This window comes from Acomys minous (genome assembly GCF_964271855.1).
Source record: "Acomys minous genome assembly, chromosome: 16".
Classification (NCBI taxonomy): Eukaryota; Metazoa; Chordata; class Mammalia; order Rodentia; family Muridae; genus Acomys; species Acomys minous.
This window is the reverse complement of record NC_140498.1, coordinates 94,080,082-94,097,546: the sequence shown is the minus strand read 5'-3', so window position 1 is coordinate 94,097,546 and position 17,465 is coordinate 94,080,082. Positions and strand designations below refer to the sequence as shown.

Below are 17,465 nucleotides of genomic sequence, written 5' to 3'. Positions count from 1 at the left end.
TTAATTGTCCCACAGTGGCCTTGACTTCTCAGGGGCAGCGCTTGCCATGGGTCTCAGAGCTGTGCTGCCCCATCCCACCAGTGCTCGCCATCTGCCGTGTCTCAGTAGTGACTCTTTGGTAAAGACCCAGGTGAAGGTTGATGCAGCCACCTTGTGTGGCTTCTTCTTGAGGCAGTAGTTGAGGCTGTCCAGGCCCAGCCCAAGTCCGCTGGCAGGGTGCAGGAGACTGGCTCTTGCCACTATTGGAAGCGTGTGTGGGGCAGTCGCCAGTGGGCTTCCACACTGCTCCAGGTTCTGCTCTTCCTGGGTACCTGGGGCTTGTGGGAGAGCTCTGGACTGTGCCTGGACCGTGGGCGCTCACGTCCATGCCTTCTCTGACAGCAGCACCTCTGCTGCAGTGTAAGGTGTAAGTTGGACCCACGTGTTGTGGGCATGGCGGCTGTCCCTCCTACGTACACTACGTACACGGCAGTGTGTTGTGGTGGCGTGTGCCTGAGGCAGGAGGGGTGCTTGCCTTGCTAGCTGCCTCTTCTCTCTGAATGCCTGCAGAGCAGCCTTCCAAGCGCAGGAAGCTGGAGAACAGTTTGGCTTCTGGAGCGGCTTCGGCTGTGGAGGAGAAAATAGAGCTCTCTGGGGAATGCGTAACGATAGACGTTGGTCCTCCTTCCAAGCAGAAAGAGAAGGCAGCCTCCCTCAAGAGGGACATGCCCAAGGTGGCTCACGACAGCAGTAAGGACAATGTCACCGTCTTTGTCAGCAACCTGCCCTACAGCATCGAAGAGCCAGAGGTGAAGCTCAGACCTCTGTTTGAGGCCTGTGGGGAGGTGGTCCAGATCAGGCCCATCTTCAGCAACCGTGGGGACTTCCGGGGCTACTGCTACGTGGAGTTTAAAGAGGAGAAGTCAGCCCGGCAGGCCCTGGAGCTGGACAGGAAGAATGTGGAAGGAAGGCCGATGTTTGTGTCCCCCTGTGTGGATAAGAGCAAAAACCCCAATTTTAAGGTATGTTTTTTTTAAAAAAAAAGATGTCGTTTTCTTTCTTTCTTTTTTCTTTTTGAGACAGAGTTTCTCTGTGTAGCCTTGGCTGTCCTGGACTCACTTTGTAGACTAGGCTGGCCTCGAACTCACAGCAATCCGCCTGCTTCTGCCTCCCAAATGCTGAGATTAGAGGTGTGTGCCACCACGAAAAAGGATGTCTTTAAGGTGAACTGCCTGATAGGCTCAGCCTGGAGCCTACAAGGACCCTGTAGGCTTGTAAGGGACTCAGGCTGCCTCATGCTTGGCCACCTTGAGCCTCCTCTTCCTGATGGGTGATGGCTGTAGTCAGCATTTGGAAAGATGGCTGCCTTCCTTTGGGTGCTCAAGAGGGTGGCAAGAGTGACCCTCACCTGTGTCCGGGGGCTGTTCTTTTTTTTTTTTTTTAAGATTTTATTTATTTTATATACAATGTTTTCTCTGAATGTACACCTGCAGGCCAGAAGAGGGCACAAGATCTCATTATAGATGGTTGTGAACCACCATGCAGTTGCTGGGAATTGAACTCAGGACCTCTGGAAGAGCAGGCAGTGGCTCTTAACCTCTGAGCCATCTCTCCAGCCCCAGGGGCTATTCTTAAGATGTTGATGTGCCAGGTGGTTTTGTCACTTAAGTCTCTGAGACGAGGGCTAGCTCAGGGCTGCTGTCCCAGGACACACGCTTGTTAGGTCCTGGGCACATGTGTTGGCGTTGCCCATCTGAACTGTCCCTTTCTGGCAGGTGTTCAGATACAGCACCACCCTGGAGAAGCACAAGCTCTTCATCTCGGGCCTGCCCTTCTCCTGCACCAGAGACGAACTGGAAGACATCTGCAAGGCCCACGGCACCGTGAAGGACCTCAGGCTGGTGACCAACAGGGCTGGCAAGCCAAAGGTCAGTGAGCACGGCAGACTCTGCCCCGTTAGATCCTTCAGTAACATGTTCAGGCCCTGACTTGGCTCACATGGGAGAGTCAGAGAGTGTGACAGAAGGGGGGCAAAGGACGGTGGCCTGCCAGGACCTGTCCATGTCCCATCTCTGGGGTGAGCACAGTCTGCTCTCTCCCCAGACAGGCTTCAGATTTCAGTCAGTGACACCAGAGTCCTGGATAGCCTGCGGTCCTGCTGCTGGGTGCCTCAGTCCTTGACGTCTGACGTGGCAGTGGGTTGCTCTTTCAGGGCCTGGCCTACGTGGAATATGAAACCGAAGCGCAGGCGGCGCAGGCTGTAATAAAGATGGACGGCATGACGGTCAAGGAGAATGTCATTAAGGTGGCCATCAGCAATCCCCCGCAGCGGAAAGCTCCAGAGAAGCCGGAAGTGAGGACAGCACCTGGAGCCCCCATGGTGCCCCGGCAGATGTATGGAGCGTAAGTGGCTGCTGCTGCTGCTGCTGTTCGGCCAGTGCTGAGGGAGGGGTCCCCTCTAGAGGGGTAGGTGAGGCAGGTCAGAAAAACAGGAGTGTGGACTTGGTTTCCCTGGCGTGATGTGCGTAGGAGTCTATAGAGGAAGGCGGCCCCGCGGCTGTGGTGTTTGCCACGCTCACCGTTCCTGTCGCCACCCAGCGCCCTGGCAGTGCTGGGCAGGGCGTAGGTTTCTAGTGCTGGTGATAAGACCGTGGGGAGAGAGGGTTTGTTTGGCTTACTGCATAGAGCCAGTCCATTATCAGAGGACGCCAAGACAGGAGCCTGCGGTGGGGACGGAAGCAGAGGCCACTGCTTCCTGCCTTCCTTTCCAGGCCTTGCTCAGCCCATTTTCTTAAAGAAATTTTGTTACTTACATTTATTTTATGTGTTATGAGTATCTTGCCTACCTGTGTGTCCACATGCCATTTGTGTGCAGTGCCTGCAGACGTCAGAAGAGGGTGTCAGATCCCCTAGAATTGGACTTAACAAAATGTTGTCAGTGCCTTATGGGTGCTGGGGACTGAGCCTGGGTCATCTCAAGAGCCCCTCAGCTTGTTTGCTTACTTGTTTTAATATTGGTGTAGAGAAGGCAGCTTGCCCGAGTGTTGTCACTGCCTTGTTGGAGCTAAGGGCAGGGGGCACCTGGTTCCTTTGCTTTCTGTTCTGGGTGCTAGGTTAGAGCTCAGCCGTGTACATGCCGGGCCAGCCACAGGTCTCACCATTGCACACCTGTCCAGCTGGGGCCATGAGGCCATGCTTCTGAAGGGTCCTTATGTTTACTCTTGTAGGCGCGGGAAGGGAAGGACACAACTGGCTCTACTTCCTCGGGCGCTGCAGCGCCAGAGTGCTGCTCCTCAGGCTGAGAACGGCCCAGCTCCGGGGCCAGCAGGCTCTACCTCTGTGGCCACCGAGGCTCCTAAGATGTCCAATGCTGATTTTGCAAAGTTGCTTCTGAGAAAGTGAGCAGGACTCTGCGAGATGGGAAATGCCTTACTTACTCCTTCGTGCTGGCCAGGCCGGCGCTGCGGGCCCTGGAGACAAGGGCTGGGCTCTCACCTGGGCTCCCACGGGAAGAGAAAGCCCATACTGAGCGTGGCGGTGAGGAATGTTCCCTCACATTGAGGGCGGAGGCCAACCACTCTACAGGCTGTCCCAAGGTACTTGAGTGTCCTAACAAGGAGGGAACCTGGTTTTGGGGACCCACTTGTCCTGATGCTTTCACCACCTCTGGCCCTTTTTCTACGAACTCCCTCCCCCAGCTCCACATAGCACGCACGCCCATCACTCCTTGAGTCTAAACAATGAAATAGAAGTTGTCCTTCACTCATCAGAGTGTCTTGTTCAGTGAGGTGTGGCTGCGGGCGTCACCGAGGACACGTTGATGGGTTTTTCCAAAGAGGCTGTGGGTTTTTATTATGTATTTGTAATTGACACCTTGACTGTTTTATGTTCCCTTAAAGTGGAATGTCTGCGACATTTATTCATAGAGGAATTGTGTGCACCACCTGTTGTGGACCATTTTCTTAGCCTGATGACTGAAGACCTACGTCCTCTGTGCAAGCACTTGTGTCTAAATGCCATGTCTAGTGCAGAGTTGAGTTCCCCCATTAGCTTTGTTTATTAAACTGCAGTTCTCTTACAGTCGCCTTTCGAGGTGCTGCTGGGTGTGTGTTCATTACAGTGGGGGGGGTGTCACATGGATGCACCTGCTTTCCTCAGGAATGTGTGCACATCAGCCCCGCGTCACTTGGATTATACCATCAGTGATGCAGTGACTCAGATTGGAGTTCTGGCAGGCTGACACTGCTGGAAGGACTTACACTTCCTACCTGAAAGCCCTTCAGGAGGGCCAGGGAGCGCGGTGGGGACGGGGCTCACTGTAAAAGCACTTTGGAAGAAACATGAAGGAGCCCTGTATGTGCTGGATGTTGCTCCTGCATGGCATGTGTGCGTGCGTGTGTGCGCATCAGTCAGGCTTCCTTTCCTCTGTGTAGATGTTAGTAATAGAACCTGGGCCTCGTGTATGCTAGGCAAGCCCTCTGCCTGCATCCCTAGCCCTACATTTAAAATCTTCGAAGGAGAATTATTTTTTGTTTTGTATTTATGTATATGCGGATCAATGTGTGTGTGTGTGTGTGTGTGTGTGTGTGTGTGTGTGTGTGTGTGCGCGCGCCATGTGTGTAGAATCCAGAAGAGGGCATTGATGGGTCCCCTGCAGCTCAACCTGGGTCCTCTGCAAGAGCAGCAAGTGCTCTTAGCCACCGAGCATCTCTCCAGCCCCTGCTGTGGTGTGCACTGCCGGGCTGTGCTGGTGGACAAGGTCAGAAGGCGCTCACCCACGGTGGGATCCCAGGACAGCTTGGTTGCCTTGGGTAGGCCTTTCACCGGGTAGACCATCTGCCTCCCAGCCCGAAGTTGGTTTGTTCTTTTAAAACTTAACATTTTGAAAAATCCTTTTTAAAAAAATGTGAGTTTTGCCGGCATGTATGTAAGAGTGACACATGCGTGCGTAGGCCATGGAATTTAGAAGAGGGATCCCGTGGAACTGGACTTGTAGGTGGTTGTGAGCTGCCATGGGGGTGGGTGCTGGGAACAGAACCCAGGTCCCCTGCAAGAGCAACAAGGCCTCTCAGTGTCCGGGCCATTCTCCAGCCCCTCAACAGTGTTTGAAGTGTAGCCACCACTGTGTGCGCCCTGGAGCTCTCAGTATTTCAGCTCCTGGCCCTCCTCTCCTTTCCAGACAGAGGTGTGCTCATCAGCTGCCCTGCGGCAGCGTCTCTAAGAGATGACGGGCGGGCAGTACAGACTGCGCTACAGGTGATGCCGAGAGGACCTCGCCCAGGGTTAGCTCCTGCCTGGTAACCGTTAGTTGACCCTTCCTGTACATGTTTTTAAGATGCAGGTCCTCCGCCATCTCATGTAACACAGAGACCTTTCCCAGGCATCGCTTTCCAGTTGGATAGTAGCTATGGATCGCAGGAGCCTCGCTGTGGCATGGCTTCCTCCTGGGTCCATCTCTAAGGGAGCCTACGAGGCAGCTCAGGGAGTGTGTGCCTGGGTGTGTACTGAGAAGACTGGCGTGTGAGCGAATCCCATTGTGTTCACGTGGCTTTCCTACTAGTGTCACAAACTGCCTGGTCTTACTGTGGCCAGTCCCCAGGTATGACTTCTTGCTCTCCACAGGGTTCATGGTACAGCTGAGCCTTTCCACGTGCCAGCAGGACCTACTGGATCATTTTAAATCTGGTTAAAAACTTAGTAAATTTAACTCAGGGCAGGCCCGGTGACGGGGCAGGGGCTGCTGTCTGTTGGAAGCCTGACAGCCAGGGAAAGCTCTGAGCCACGTGGTGGAAGGTCTGCATGTGTGCTACCCAGTAAACACCCGTGAAGAAAACTCAGCCAGGGAACTAGGCAGGCATCTGCTGAGCTGCTGTGACCCTCTGGGGTGTGTTCGCAGAACAAGATGCACAGTGGCAGCTCGGAAAAGTCCCTGGATAAGACAACACAATCAATGTTTATGTAATAAAATACTTTATTAGAACCAGTAATTTGTTAAAATAGTATCTTTCACACGTAGCTAAAGTGCAGGTTCTCACTGCAGGACAAAGCAAGCATCCTGTGAGATTTGGTGTGCAGAGAAAGGGAGGCGCTGGGGGCTGTGCTTCCTTCCACACAGTGGCGTGCAGTGTGGCATTGGCCGCTGCAGGCTTGCGGAGCTGTTGTGGTACTGCATCCACACATCTTTACACTTGTTTTTCTCAGCCCCTCAGACAGCTGCCACTGAGTACCTTCTAAACACTGGGGACGTCGGTTGGCAGCACCTAGGGGGAGAGTTGACCCCTGTGTGAGTTGACCATCAAACAAAGAGAGTTGGGGTGTGAACACCATAAGCTGTCTCCAGAACAAAACAGCCATTTCTCGCCATCATGAGTCTAAATAGCAGCAGTCAGATTGGCACTTGGCCATGTATGATTGAAAAGTATTTTTCTAAGACGACATCTTTGAAACACATTTATAACAGGCACGACACCATCAGTGTACCCACCCGAGGGGGTGCCCGACCCTGTGATGGCTTTATAGGGAGTTAGAACCACAGGACCAAGGAGCAAGGAGGGCTGTGGTCACAGGTATTTGCTTGGTCTTAATTATTTTTACCAGAACTGCTTATTTGTGGTAACATTTTGTAATGTTAGGGAAGGTGCCTAGGCCATGGTGCATGCTGGGTAGCATTCTACCACTAAGCCGCACCCCCAGACTACGAGCTTTATGGCTGACGGAGTAGCGCACTAAGCTTGGAGAACTCTTGGCCTAAGACATCTGGTCTCAGTTAATGCAAGTGAAGTACAAGAGAAGATAAGGGAAAGCCACGCTGGCCGCCGCCCTCCTCAGGAGAATAGTCTCCCCTGGCACTGCGGCCTCCCAGGGACGGAAGCCTGCCTCAGCTCAGGGAGTGCAGCCCTGCCCTGAGGTCACAGGACACCTCTGGCCCCGGGGTCCACCCACAGATCTGGCTCCCCTGCCTCTACCCTTAGTGCAAATTCTGCCAGCCACCCAGGCTCATCACATGAGAGAAGCACTGTTGCCTCCCTGGGTGCTGGGTCACCACAGACGGTGGCCACAGCCAGCACTGCTAGCTTGCTCACTCAAAAAAATAAATAACTTGGCTCAACTATAAATTACCCTAAAGACAGGCCCAATAATTTAGTTTTCTTTCTCAACTAAAAAATATGCAGAGGTAAAGAATGTTTAAAGGTCTCCTTTGCTGCCAGGGCGAGCTATCTTTCTAGGAAGCAAGCGCTCTCTGAATGCCATCTCCTGGCTTCCCCTGCCGCCCAGTGGCTAGGGCCTCACAGGAAGTGTCTCCTTGAACCCAGAATGGTTAGGCTGGGCTTCCGGCAGTGCCACGGAGTACTCAGTGGTGGCGAGGAGCAGCGTGTCCAGCGTGACCTCCGTACACTTGGCAATGAACCGGATGAAAGGCCGCACGTCGCCCTCGTTGGCAACTTCCAGTACGTGGTAGTACTCGGACCTCTGCTCCTTCCGGATGGTGATGGGCGGGTACCCGGCCTGCATGAGGATCAGGTTCATCAGCAGGCGGGAGGTCCTCCCATTGCCGTCTATGAAGGGGTGGATGTACACAAGTTTGTAGTGGGCCAAGGCTGCGAACTCAACCGGGTGCAGGTTCATGGCGTCCTCCGAGTTGAGCCACTGTGTGAAATCCTGCATCTGCTTCTCCACATCCCGAGGATGGGGCGGGACATGCTGTCCCACCAGGACCTGCGTCCTCCGCAGCCTGCCCGCCTCCACTGGGTCCACGTGCCCTAGCACCCTCCTGTGGATCTCCAGCATGTCGTCCATGGTGACGGACCCGATGCGGGACACCAGGGTGGTGTTGACGTACTTCATGGCCGCGTGCATGCCGAGCACCTCGTTCTGCTCCTCCAGGCTCTTCCCGGGCACCGCGTAGCGCGTCTCCAGGATGTGCCTGATCTCCGAGAGGGTGAGGGTGTTGCCCTCGATGGCCACCGTGTGGTAGATGTGGTGGTAGTAGGTCTCCTCCATGACCCTGCGCAGCGCTGAGCTCCCCTTGGGGATGGACATGACCTTCCGCACTTTGCTGTCAATGATGCTAAAGTACCTCTGGTCGATCTCCTCCACCAGCGGCAGCGTCCGGTCCCGGTTCACCAGCGCTTTCTTGTGGAAGGGGGAGATGGTCAGTGCCCTGGTGTACAGGTAATCTGCCTGGATGATGTCCTTGCCTTCTTCTGAGAAGATGCCAAACTCATTGAGCGCCTCGACGAAGCCGGGGTCCATCTTGAGGGCGTGCAGGAAGAGCTTGTGGGCTTTCTCCCTCTTGCCTTGGCGCTTCATCTCCAGGGCTTGGTTCAGCGCGGCCTTGGCTTCCAGCTTCCCTGCTGGAAGAGAGCCAAAGAGGCCTGATGAGGAGCGTGGGCTGCAGGTCTCCTGGGGACACCACCAGGCATGCCAGTTGTGTTAGACATGTCCAGTGTTCCCAGCCACTCTGTACGCTGGGAGGCACCCGCCTTCTGCCTGGACACGGGCAGTCTGGGCATTTACTATTCCCCCTCTGCTCCCCCACCTCCAGTTCGGCTGCTCAGGGTGTCCACCCCTCCCCTGTAGGCCCGGGACCCACAAGCGCCTTCCACTCAGGTACTGTTTGTGGTAATGCCCGGTTGTCACCACTGGGGGCAGTGTGCTGTTGGCACCCAGTCAGCAGCGGCAGGCAGAGTGACTGGTCACTGCTCTCAGGGCTCGCCTAGTGGAGGGTCCTTACTTCGGATCCCGCCCTCTTCCCAGATCTGTGTTGCCTTTGAGGGTGAGCACCCACACTCAGCTTCCCAGAATTCCTCAGGGGTCTCCCAGCTCCATCCCCTTTGGTTTCTGGCCTGAGGGTTGTTTTCTCAGATGCATTCCTTGAACCACTCCCACTTAGAGCTGAGACGCTGCCCAGGCCCCACTCTTTGTGGGGTTCCCTCCACCCCCTGGGACACCTGTTGTGAACTGCCTCATTCACCGGAACACCGTCATGCCTACACACAGGATGCTGCAGGTGCTCTATAAAGACCTATCTTGACTGACAAGGGCGGCATAGCCTGTGCGCTCACCTGCAGATGCCTTAGTCTTGACCGTCAGCAGCCCCATGCCTCCGGAGGTGACGCTTAGCTCTGTGGAAGGGCAGGTGCCCTTGGTGACCCTGTCCAGCTTGCTCCTGAGCAGGTGGAAGCCTCGAAGCACGGCTAGATACTGCTCTTCCACAGCTGCCAGCGGCAGCAGCAGGGCCAGCAGTGAGCCCAGAGCCATGCTCAGCAGGGCCAGCCACAGTAGACGGCTCCAGACCGAGACCCATTTGGGTTCAGCCACCGCCATCACTGACGCCATCGGCATGAGGGGCATCTGGACTAAGGGCTGCGCCGCACAGGCCAAAAGTGGGATCTGTGAGGAACCAAGCGTTGTAGAGGATGAGGCAGGGAAGTGGACCTGTTACCAGGCAACGTGGTCACCAAACCTCCTAATTCATTAGGGACCACCAGGGAGAAGGGGAGGGGAAGGGGCAGCCTGGGACGGCTCACGCTAGCCTCTACCTCTTCCTGGGGAGTGTGATAGGCATCTAACGCATTTACTGAGCACTTGCTATATATGATGTTAGACTACGACCCCAGGAGGTGATGTTTCCACCACCCCCTCCCAGTTGCGGGAAAAAGGGGCTCAGAGAAGTCAAGTCCCGGCACCCACCAGGGTGCACTTCCCTACAAGTGTCCCCCAGTGTTTGGGCCGTCACTCCTGCACACGCCCGCGGACACACGCCACACTCTTCGCTAAGAGCACAAACATCAGGTGTCCTTAAGTTACCACACGAAAGCCGCCTCACCGCTCACAGTGTTGTGTCCCTTCTGGCTCTCCTTTCCTGGCCCGGGCAACAACAACAGCGGGTGATGCCTCACCTTAGTGAGGGCGGACACAAGCTTGGGGCTGGCACGGGGAGCGAAGGGTCAGGTATGCAAACGCCATCTTGCCAACAATAAGCATTTATTGGGCAACTATGGTGTCGCCGAGCACTGCGCTGGGCCGCTAGCCTTGCATGCTGCCAGCCCCCTATGAAGAGCAAGCTACCTGTAGCTCCGGTTTACAGATGAGGGACGCCGCGGTTCTGACAGGCGGTGCCGTGGCTCCAGGGCCTTACCCGCCACGTCATCACTGCGCGCGGCCTGTGCAGCTGCGCCAGCCCAGCATGCTGGGCTTATTCTCGAAGGGGGAAACTGAGGCTGGGAGAGGCTTCCCCGCAAGGCCTGCTGCAAGGTCCCTCTGCGAACCGGTCCGTGGCTCGCGCCCGCCGCACCATCCAAACCCGCGCGGCCGTTGCTCGCCGCCGCGGCCGTCGGCCCCGCCCCCAGCGCCTCGCCATTGGACGGCCCGCCGCCCTCGCCGCGGCGGATTGGCTCTTTCCACCTGTCGGTCCGTCACGCTTCCGGGTTCTCCCCCTCGTCTCCGCCTCCCCGGGAAAGGCGCGCCGTGTGCCGCTCCCATTGGCTGCGTTTGTGTGAGTCTCGTGCCCGCAGCAGCCAATCGGCGGCAGGGGGCGGAGCCGGGGCCACCGGCCAGTGGGGGGCGCTCGCGTCCTGGCTCCTTTTCCATCAACAGCTGCCAGGCTCTAGCCTGTGCCTCAGTTTCTCTAGTGTGCAATGGCGGTAGCCACGCCACCCAAGGATTTCCACTTCGTCGTCCCGGTTCCGGCGTTTGTCCTTTTTGTTTCCCCTCTCTTGTTCTCTCTAGCTTGTTTTTGTTTTCGAGACAGGGTCTCATAGTGCAGCCTTTTTAGTTTGCATTCTTTGGAGCGGCCAGTTATGGCCTTTTGGCTACCACGTAGCGTTCTTCGGTGCAGAGCTGAAGCCTCTGTCTTAACGCACAAGCACGGAAACGAGGCATCCAGGGCCCCCGCTCCAGCGAACGCCGCGATGAGGGCTTAGTCAGGCGGCCCACAGATTCAGGTTGTGCCCTCAGCCTCTTGTGACCCAGCGGCACCATGGGACAACCGTCCGTCTATCTTAATTTTAAAAAGTTTTATGATACGTTTGTGTGCGCGTGCACAGAGGTCAGCTTGCAAACGTGGGCTTTCTTCCTTCCACCGTATGGGTTTGTGGGTTTGTGCTCAGGTCACGGAGCCTGGTGGCAAGGGTTCTTTTCCACCCACTGGCTCCCACCTGCTGTAGCACTCAGGTTCTGGATTTGGGACTCTCCTGTGGGGCCACACGGCCCTGGGTTCAAATCCCAGCTCTGCCGCTTGCAGACTGACTTGAGGGTGCCAGTCAAGAGTTTGCCACTTCTATCACCTGCAGGTAATGTGCTGACGGAACCTTTTTACAATTTTATTTTATTTTGAAACTGTAGCCCAAACTGGCCCGGAACTCACTGTGTAGCTCAGGCTGGCTCCAACCTCCTGGGTGGTAACCATATTTCCTTCTCTGGGGTTTCAAGTGTGAGTCTGTATGTCTGAGGAGAGGCACATCTGATGAGTATAGCCTGTCATTATAGAGCTGCTTTTTTTTTTCTGTTGTTCTACAGAGTTTCTCTGTGTAGCCCTGGCTGGCCTCAAACTCACTATGTAGACCAGGTTGGCCTCAAACTCTTGCCTCTGCCTCCCAGGTGATGAGGTTAACGTTGTGACCAACACACCCAGCCTGCCAGAATCTGAAAAACACCAGGTTATTACTTTATTATTATTATTTTTTCCTCCACAGAAGAAAGTTCCAGAGCTGCAGGCTGCCCCGTCCCGAGGAAGCCCCGACTGTACCTTCATGAGCCTCATCCTGGGTCTCGTACAGAGCACGGTGCCCAGGTCCTGACTGGAGTTGGGAGTTAAGGCTGGAGTCACCTGTTGTGACAGACACCGGGGGAACATTGTGAGGTGAGGGAGCAGCTTCTATCCTCATCTGTTGGGCTCCCTGTTTATATCTAGGACCTGGCCCTCAGTTTCCCACCCCGCAGCCCTACACTGTGGCACAGAGTAATTGTTCCAGAAAAACTGCTACTGTCGAATTGAAAACACCAGTAGAAAGAAAAACTGTAGAGTTCTTGGACTACTGAACTAGGCTGGTGATTGTCTTAGTGCGTCAATGTTGCTAAGACATGTCAGGCGGTGGTGGGGCACGCCTTTAATCCCAGCACTCGGGAGGCAGAGGCAGGTGGATCGCTGTGAGTTCAAGGCCAGCCTGGTCTACAGAGTGAGTCCAGGACAGTCAAGGCTACACAGAGAAACCCTGTCTCAAAAAACAAAACTCCCACCACCACCACCACAAAGCACCTCAAATGTTGCTACAACACCGTAACTAAACAGCAAGTGGGGGGTGGGGGAGGGGTGTGGATGTTTATTCAGCTTGCACCGCCCATCACTGTCACTGAAGGAAGTCAGGAAAAGAACTGTTAATAGCAGGAACCTGGAGGCGGGATGGCTGCTTTACTGGCTTGCTCGACCTGCTTGCTTTTGTTTTGGTTTTTTTGAGACAGGGTTTCTCTGTGTAGCCCTTGTCTGTCCTGGAACTCACTCTGTAGACCAGGCTGGCCTCGAACTTAATACATCTGCCTGCCTCTGCCTCCTGAGTGCTGGGACTAAAGGCGTGTGCCTCCACTGCCTGGCTTCAGCTTGTTTCCTCATAGAATCCAGGACCACCAGCCCAGGGAAGGCACCACCCACAATGGGCTGGGTCCTCCCCCATCAGTCACTAATTAAGAAAATGCCCCACAGCTGGATCTAATGGAGGCATCTTCTCTATTGACGCTCCCTCCGTTCAGATGACTCTAGCGGTGGTTCTCAGCCTGGAGTCGCATATCAGACATTTGCATTGCAGTCCATAACAGTAGCAAAATGAGAGTTACGAAATAACAACAAAATCATTTTATGCTTTGGGGGTGTTTAAAGTATAATGTTACAGTGTATTCACTGCAATGCTTTGGGGGTGTTTAAAGTATAATGTTACAGTGTATTCACTGCGTCAGGAAGGTTGAGAACCGCAGCTTTAGCGAGTGTCAGGTTGGCACAACACTGGCCAGCAGAGCTGCTTGTGTTTAACCTTTGTTCAGGGGTCTTCAACACAATTCAGCAGCCTCTGAGGCTTCATTCTGACGCCCTAAAGTAGTAATATCATTGTAAAACGTCTTTCACAGAGGAGGCAACTAGTGTATGTGTGTGTGTGGGGGGGCAGTTGCTGTCACAGAAGACCAGAGGGCTTTCAGGCCAGACTGATGGCCATTCACACGCAAGGCCACCACCCCCGGGGCAAGTCACTGACCCTCTGAAGTTTTGGGGCAGAGGCACTCAGACTTAAGAGATATTTCCTATTTTCAGGGCCCATAAACAATCTCTGATGGATTTAGGCCACGGGAGGCAAATCCGGTTTTGAGGGAGGGCTGGGGTTGGTGGGGACCCTCGAGAGCACAGGGCTCCCTCTGCAGATGCTGAGCCCCAACCCACAGCTCTTATGCTCAGTTCAGTCTGACAGTTAACGACGTCTCCCCCCCCCCTCCCCCCCCCCCCCCGTCCCGGAAGTCCCAGCTTCTCAAGACTCATCAAGCCTGCATTGTTAGGTGAAATTTCCAGAATTTTAAACAGCAGGCATGCCTGTGGGCCTGTCTGTAATCTGAGAGAAACTGGCGGACAGCAGGGGGTGGTAGCTCCCCTGGAATGGCGACCCTCTCCCAGTCCTTCCCCTGGAGATGCTGATGTGTGTCGGTTTTTTGTTTTGTTTTTTTCTTTGCTGAGCTCAGCTACATTGAATGCACAAAATATGGTCCCTGAAGTGATATTGAGAAGCTGGCTTTCTCCTTCTTAAGCATTCTGTACTAGGTAAAATTGCCTCCTTGGGGCACACATAGGAGGAGGAGGAGGAGGAGGCTTTTTGGTTTTGTTTTTTAAATGCTTACTTTGACACATGACAAAGAACCTAGAAAATGGCTGCATGGAAAATATGCTCATTATGAAAAACCAAACGCAAGTCTTTATGTTTCCGCACCTCTGCCTGTCATGTTTCTCCAGTGGAGGGAGAGGTCATGGTTCTGAAAGACAAACCCAATTGAGGCTGCACACACACATCACACGCACGCACGCATGTGCACGCACACACACATACATCACACACACACATCACACGCACGCACGCATGTGCGCGCACACACACATACATCACACACAATCACACGCACGCACGCATGCACACGCGCACACATCACACACACACATCACATGCACACACACATACATCACACACACATCACACACACACATACATCACACATATCACCACACATATCACATGCACACACATACATCACACATATCACATACACATCACACACATTCATCACACACACACATATACACATATCACACACACGCATCACAAACACAAACACAAACACAAACACAAGAGCGTTCAGCTGGACCATTGGAGACTGTGGTGTCTCTTAGGCCTAGAGAGCATGGGTTGCGCCCTGCAGTGTCTGAAGGCTTGTCTGGGCCTTGGAGCCCTCTCTGCAAGGCCTTAAGGGCTCATGCACTTCAGCTCCACTGTCCAGGGTCTCTCCATGCTCAAGTCTTCTCAAAGTGTGTTGGTGGGGTCCTCAAGAGTGCAGTGTCAGCCGGGCGTGGTGGTGCACACCTGTAATCCCAGCACTCGGGAGGCAGAGGCAGGTGGATCACTGTGAGTTCGAGGCCAGCCTGGTCTACAAAGCGAGTCCAGGACAGCCAAGGCTACACAGAGAAACCCTGTCTTGAAAAACAATAAAAAAACAAACAACAACAACAAAAACCAAAGACAGAGTGCAATTTTTTGTTTTTTGAGACAGGCTCTCACTGTGTAGCTCCAGCTGGCCCAGGACTCAGAGAGATCTGCCTGCCTCCACTTTATTTTTCGGGCAGTGTCTACTATGATTCATCTTTGGAAGCCATGTGCTGTTACATTTGCTTGGTGTGGGAGGGCTGCCTGTGCCTCATAATGAGGAAGGGGCTACGATGGCCATCTTGGACCCTCCAACCCTACACCTTGGCCTTGTCCCTCACCAGGCCCAGCAGCAATTTTGTGGAGTGGCCCAGTTTCCTTGATCCAGGTCAGGAGCTTCTGCAGGGGTGGGGTTTATCTGAGTTTGAGGAAACTCACTGGTCACCAGAGGCTTTCCCAGCTGAATGACTTTTTTTTTTTTAAAGCAGATTTATTTATATGTACATGAGTGCTCTATCTGCATGTGCACCTGCAGGCCAGAAGAGGGCATCAGATCACATTATAGATGGTTGGGAGCCACCACGTGGTTGCTGGGAATTGAACTCAGGACCTCTGGAGGAGCAGACAGTGCTCTTAACCACTGAGCCATCTCTCCAGCCCCTGAACGACTGACTCTTACATGGCTGGAAAAGCCTAACGATGCAGTCCTGTTAACATGGAGACTGGCTCAGGTGTGCAATGTGCTCTCAGCCTCACCAGGATATGACTAGGGGCTCTCCCTCCTCCTCCTGCTTAGAGATGGTAAGTCAGGCTGCAGGGGTCCCCAGGGGAGCCACCCCCATAATCTCTGGCTTCTCTAGACCCTCTGAGCTAGCTGCTCGAGGCAGCCAGGGCAGGGCAGAGGGGCTCCATACCGCACTGTCTCTTTGGTCTATCCAGGTTCCCCAAAGCTCTGTGTTGTCATAGTAACAGGGGCCATGGAAATGAATGCAGGCCAAGGAAGCCAAGCTTTCTAATAGGAATGCCTCTCTTTCAGAGAGATTTTCCTGGGAGAGCTTTGGCCAAATACTTGAAGGGCTTATTTGGGACATGAGCTTGGCCCTAATCAGAGAGTTGGTGGCATTTGGGAGTTCTTAAGGGGAGACCAGATATAAGCTGAGTGCCCAGGCAACCTCTTCTTCTTAAACCAACAACCGTGGGCTGGGATCCACACAAGCTGGGGAACTTGTTCAGAATGGCTGTCACCCCAGGCTTCAGCAACCTCAGCACACCCAGACAGGAGGCTCAGGGGCTAGCTAGACTGGAGTGCGCACCAGAGAGCCAGAGACGCTGCCTCAAACAAGGCGGAAGCTGAGGACTGGCACCCAAGCTGTTTCTCTTGGCACCCACTTGTGCACCATGGCACACGTGCTCCGTCCTTGTCCTCAACCGAGAAGATGCCTCCATAAGATCGGGCTGTGGACAAGCCCGTAGGGCATCTTCTCAATTAGTGGTCGATGGGGGAGGGGCCATCCCATTGTGGTTCTGTAAGAAAGCAGGCTGTAGGGGCCGGGCGTGGTGGCGCACACCTTTAATCCCAGCACTCGGGAGGCAGAGGCAGGCAGGTCGCTGTGAGTTCGAGGCCAACCTGGTCTACAAAGAGACTCCAGGACAGCCAAGGCTAACACAAAGAGACCCTGTCTTGAAAAAACACCAAGGGGAACAAAAAAAAGCTGGCTAATCAAGCCATAGGGAGCAAGCCAGTGAGCAGCACCCCTCCATGGCCTCTGCATCAGCTCCTGCCTCCAGGTTCCTGCCCTAAATGCACCCTAACAGGACACCAATGTTTGCTTAGCGCCTGTTTCTAGAGGGCTCAACCACAGGACCCTGGTTTGTTTTGGTTTTTTGTCATCTGAACAATCTGTGGTTCTGGCCTGGAAGTCATGTTAACTCTAGGTGTCAATCTGGACAGGCAAAGGGTGCCCAGATAACAACCTCGAGCGCATCCTATGCCGCTGAGGACGACCTTGATCTTCAGATCCAGCTACTTCCGCCCCCTGAGTGCTGGTTGTAGGTGTATATGCCACCATGTCCAGCTTGTGCAGTGCTAAGGATTGTACCTGGGGTGTCACGCAAGCTCTGCCAGCCACGCAGGTCTGCCCCGTGGTGCCGGTAAGTCAGGAAGGCTGGTGTGCAGTGAGTGAGTGAGACCGTGTCCTAAGACAGAGTCAAAAGTGGCCGTGGGCTTTCTACAGGATGACTGATTGGTGGTGGCGGCGGGGCAGGAAGTCTAGGAAGAAGGAGCATTTCTATTGGTGTTTACAGCAGGGGGAGGAGTTGAGGGAGCTGGGTTGAGAGTAAGAAGTGCTTTCCAGACAGAGGGAACAGCATGTGCGAAGGCACAGAGGAGAAAAGAGACCGCCATGCTTGTTACACAGCAGTATTGTGGCACAGGTAACGCTTGCATCCTGCAGAGACCTCCACACACACACACACACTTCTTTCCCTCTCTCCTGCCTCCTCCCAACCAGCATTTATTGAGGAGTTACTGTGTACTTGGCTAAAACAGTGCATAAACCCAGACGTAGTTCCCGCCCGTAGGCTTTTCTAGCACCGTCTTTGATTCTGTCAGGTTATCTTGAAAGACACGTTCAGTAAAAGGAGGCTAGTTTTGGGGTCCGTGTGCCGTGGGCAGAGGCGGATGAGTCTCCACAGACTGTGCCTGTGGGGGTTTCTCTGCCCCCTCTGCCACTGAGGGAATCGCCTCTGGCGGAGGCAGCCTCTTCCCCATGTCGGGCATCCTCCCGTGGTGATGTGAGTGTGAACTCAGCCTGGCCT

At 54.3% G+C, this 17,465-nt stretch overlaps 2 protein-coding genes across 7 annotated transcripts in view; one reads left to right on the top strand and one right to left on the bottom strand.

Moving 5' to 3' along the window:
- The window catches only part of SART3 (spliceosome associated factor 3, U4/U6 recycling protein), a 28,009-nt gene extending 23,947 nt beyond the window's left edge, over positions 1-4,062 (top strand). For both annotated transcript variants that reach the window (XM_084764833.1, XM_084764834.1), the window contains exons 16-19: positions 550-1,001; positions 1,755-1,907; positions 2,192-2,382; positions 3,207-4,062. In XM_084764833.1, the coding sequence (XP_084620959.1) occupies positions 550-1,001; positions 1,755-1,907; positions 2,192-2,382; positions 3,207-3,381 (971 nt within the window). In that variant the 3' untranslated portion in view covers positions 3,382-4,062. The remainder of the gene's footprint in view (positions 1-549; positions 1,002-1,754; positions 1,908-2,191; positions 2,383-3,206) is intronic.
- Positions 4,063-5,932: 1,870 nt separating this feature from the next.
- On the bottom strand, positions 5,933-10,335 carry FICD (FIC domain protein adenylyltransferase). Of its 5 annotated transcripts, XM_084764839.1 has the most exons (4): positions 10,051-10,335; positions 9,809-9,909; positions 9,045-9,372; positions 5,933-8,333 (listed from the first exon to the last, which is right to left on the bottom strand). In XM_084764839.1, the coding sequence occupies exons 3-4, from the start codon at positions 9,331-9,333 to the stop codon at positions 7,258-7,260; spliced, it is 1,365 nt and encodes a 454-aa protein (XP_084620965.1). In that variant the 5' UTR covers positions 9,334-9,372; positions 9,809-9,909; positions 10,051-10,335; the 3' UTR covers positions 5,933-7,257. The 5 variants fall into 5 exon arrangements, with proteins under 5 accessions (XP_084620965.1, XP_084620964.1, XP_084620963.1 ...); XM_084764838.1 differs by having other exon boundaries at positions 9,790-10,335; XM_084764837.1 differs by having other exon boundaries at positions 9,809-10,335.
- Positions 10,336-17,465: the final 7,130 nt, after the last annotated feature.